General features: G+C 38.9%; 1 protein-coding gene across 1 annotated transcript; it reads left to right on the forward strand.

The window, feature by feature from the left end:
* Positions 1-994: 994 nt before the first annotated feature.
* Positions 995-1,422, forward strand: LOC108306070 (60S ribosomal protein L32-like). Its single transcript, XM_037739392.1, has one exon. It carries the CDS (start codon positions 1,014-1,016, stop codon positions 1,419-1,421), a length of 408 nt encoding a protein of 135 aa, XP_037595320.1. The 5' UTR covers positions 995-1,013; the 3' UTR covers position 1,422.
* Positions 1,423-1,675: the final 253 nt, after the last annotated feature.

A 1,675-nucleotide genomic window follows, 5' to 3' on the forward strand; every position in this document is an offset into this window, starting at 1 on the left:
ATCAAAAGCTAGGAATGATTTAGCTTAATGAGAAAAACATGTTGAAAGCTGAGCCAAGCTGAAAGCTAGGTCTCTTGTAGCAAACAGCCAAGTTGTGAATGCAAAGGAAAAGTTCTTGAAGGAAATTAAAAGTGTTACTCCAGTGAACACATAAATGATAAGAAAGTGAAACAGCTTTATTGCTGATGTGGAAAATGTTTTAGTAGTCTGGATAGAAGATCATACCAGCAACAGTATTCACTTAAATCAAATCCTAATCAAGAGCAAGATCCTAATTCCCTTTAATTCTATGAAGGTGGAGAGAACTGCAGAAGAAAGTTGGAAGCTAGCAGTGGTTAGTTCAGGAGGTTTAAAGAAAGATAAGATATATAACTATAACATAAAAGTACAAGGTGAAGCAGCAAGAGTTTGGAGAAACTATAGGAAGTTATCCGGAAGATCTAGCTAGCATCACTGAAGAGGAGGCCACAGTAAACAACAAATTTTTCCATGTAGACAAAAAAAAGCCTTATATTGGAATAAGATGCCATCTAGAATTTTTATCACTAGAGATAAGTCAATGCCCGGGTTCCAAGCTTCAAAGGACAGGCTGACACTCTTGTTAGGGGGCAATGTATCTGGTGACTTTAAGTTAAAGCCAATGCTTCTTTATCATTATGAAAATTCTAGAAATCTTAAGAATTATGCTAAGTCTACTCTGTCTATGCTCTATAAATGGAACAACAAAGCCTGGGTGATAGCACATCTATTTATAGTATGGTTTACTGAATATTTTAAGCCTACTCTTGAGACCTACTGCTCAGAAAAAAATGATTCCCTTTAAAATACTACTGCTCACTGACATTGTAACTGGTCATTCAAGAGCTCTGATGGAGATGTACAAGGAGATGTATGGTGTTTTCATACCTGCTAACACAATATTCATTCTGCCGCCCATGGATTGAGCAGTAATTTTGACTTTCAAGTCTTATTATTTAAGACAGGTAGGTAGCAGTGATCTCCTCCTCGGCATCATGGCCACCCTTAGATCCCTTGTGAAATCCAAGATCGTCAAAAAGAGAACCAAGGAGTTCACCCGGCACCAGTCACACCGATATGTCAAAATTAAGCGTAACTGGCGGAAACCCAGAGGTATTGACAACAGGGTTCGTAGAAGGTTCGAGGGCCAGATCTTGATGCCTAACATTGGTTATGGGAACAACAAGAAAACAAAGCACATGCTGCCCAGTGGCTTCCGGAAGTTCCTGGTCCACAACGTCAAGGAGCTGGAAGTGCTGCTGATGTGCAACAAATCTTACTGTGCTGAGATCGCTCACAATGTTTCCTCCAAGAACCACAAAGCCATTGTGGAAAGAGCTGCCCAGCTGGCCATCAGAGTCACCAACCCCAATGCCAGGCTGCACAGTGAAGAAAATGAGTAGATAGCTTATGTGTACATTTTGTGTTTAAATAAAACTGGCATCTTCCTTGAAAAAAGAAAAAAAAAAAAGACAGGCATATTACTGCCCTAGATAATGATTTCTCTGATGGATCTCGGTAAAGTCAATTGAAAACCTTCTGAAAAGGATCCGCCATTCTAGATGCTATTAACATTCATGATTTTATTGAATGTTAAATAAAACATTCAATAAAATGAGGAGGAGGTCAAAATATCAACATTGGCAGGAGTTTAAAA

This window comes from Cebus imitator, unplaced genomic scaffold (assembly GCF_001604975.1).
Source record: "Cebus imitator isolate Cc_AM_T3 unplaced genomic scaffold, Cebus_imitator-1.0 Scaffold69, whole genome shotgun sequence".
In the NCBI taxonomy this organism is placed as follows: Eukaryota; Metazoa; Chordata; class Mammalia; order Primates; family Cebidae; genus Cebus; species Cebus imitator.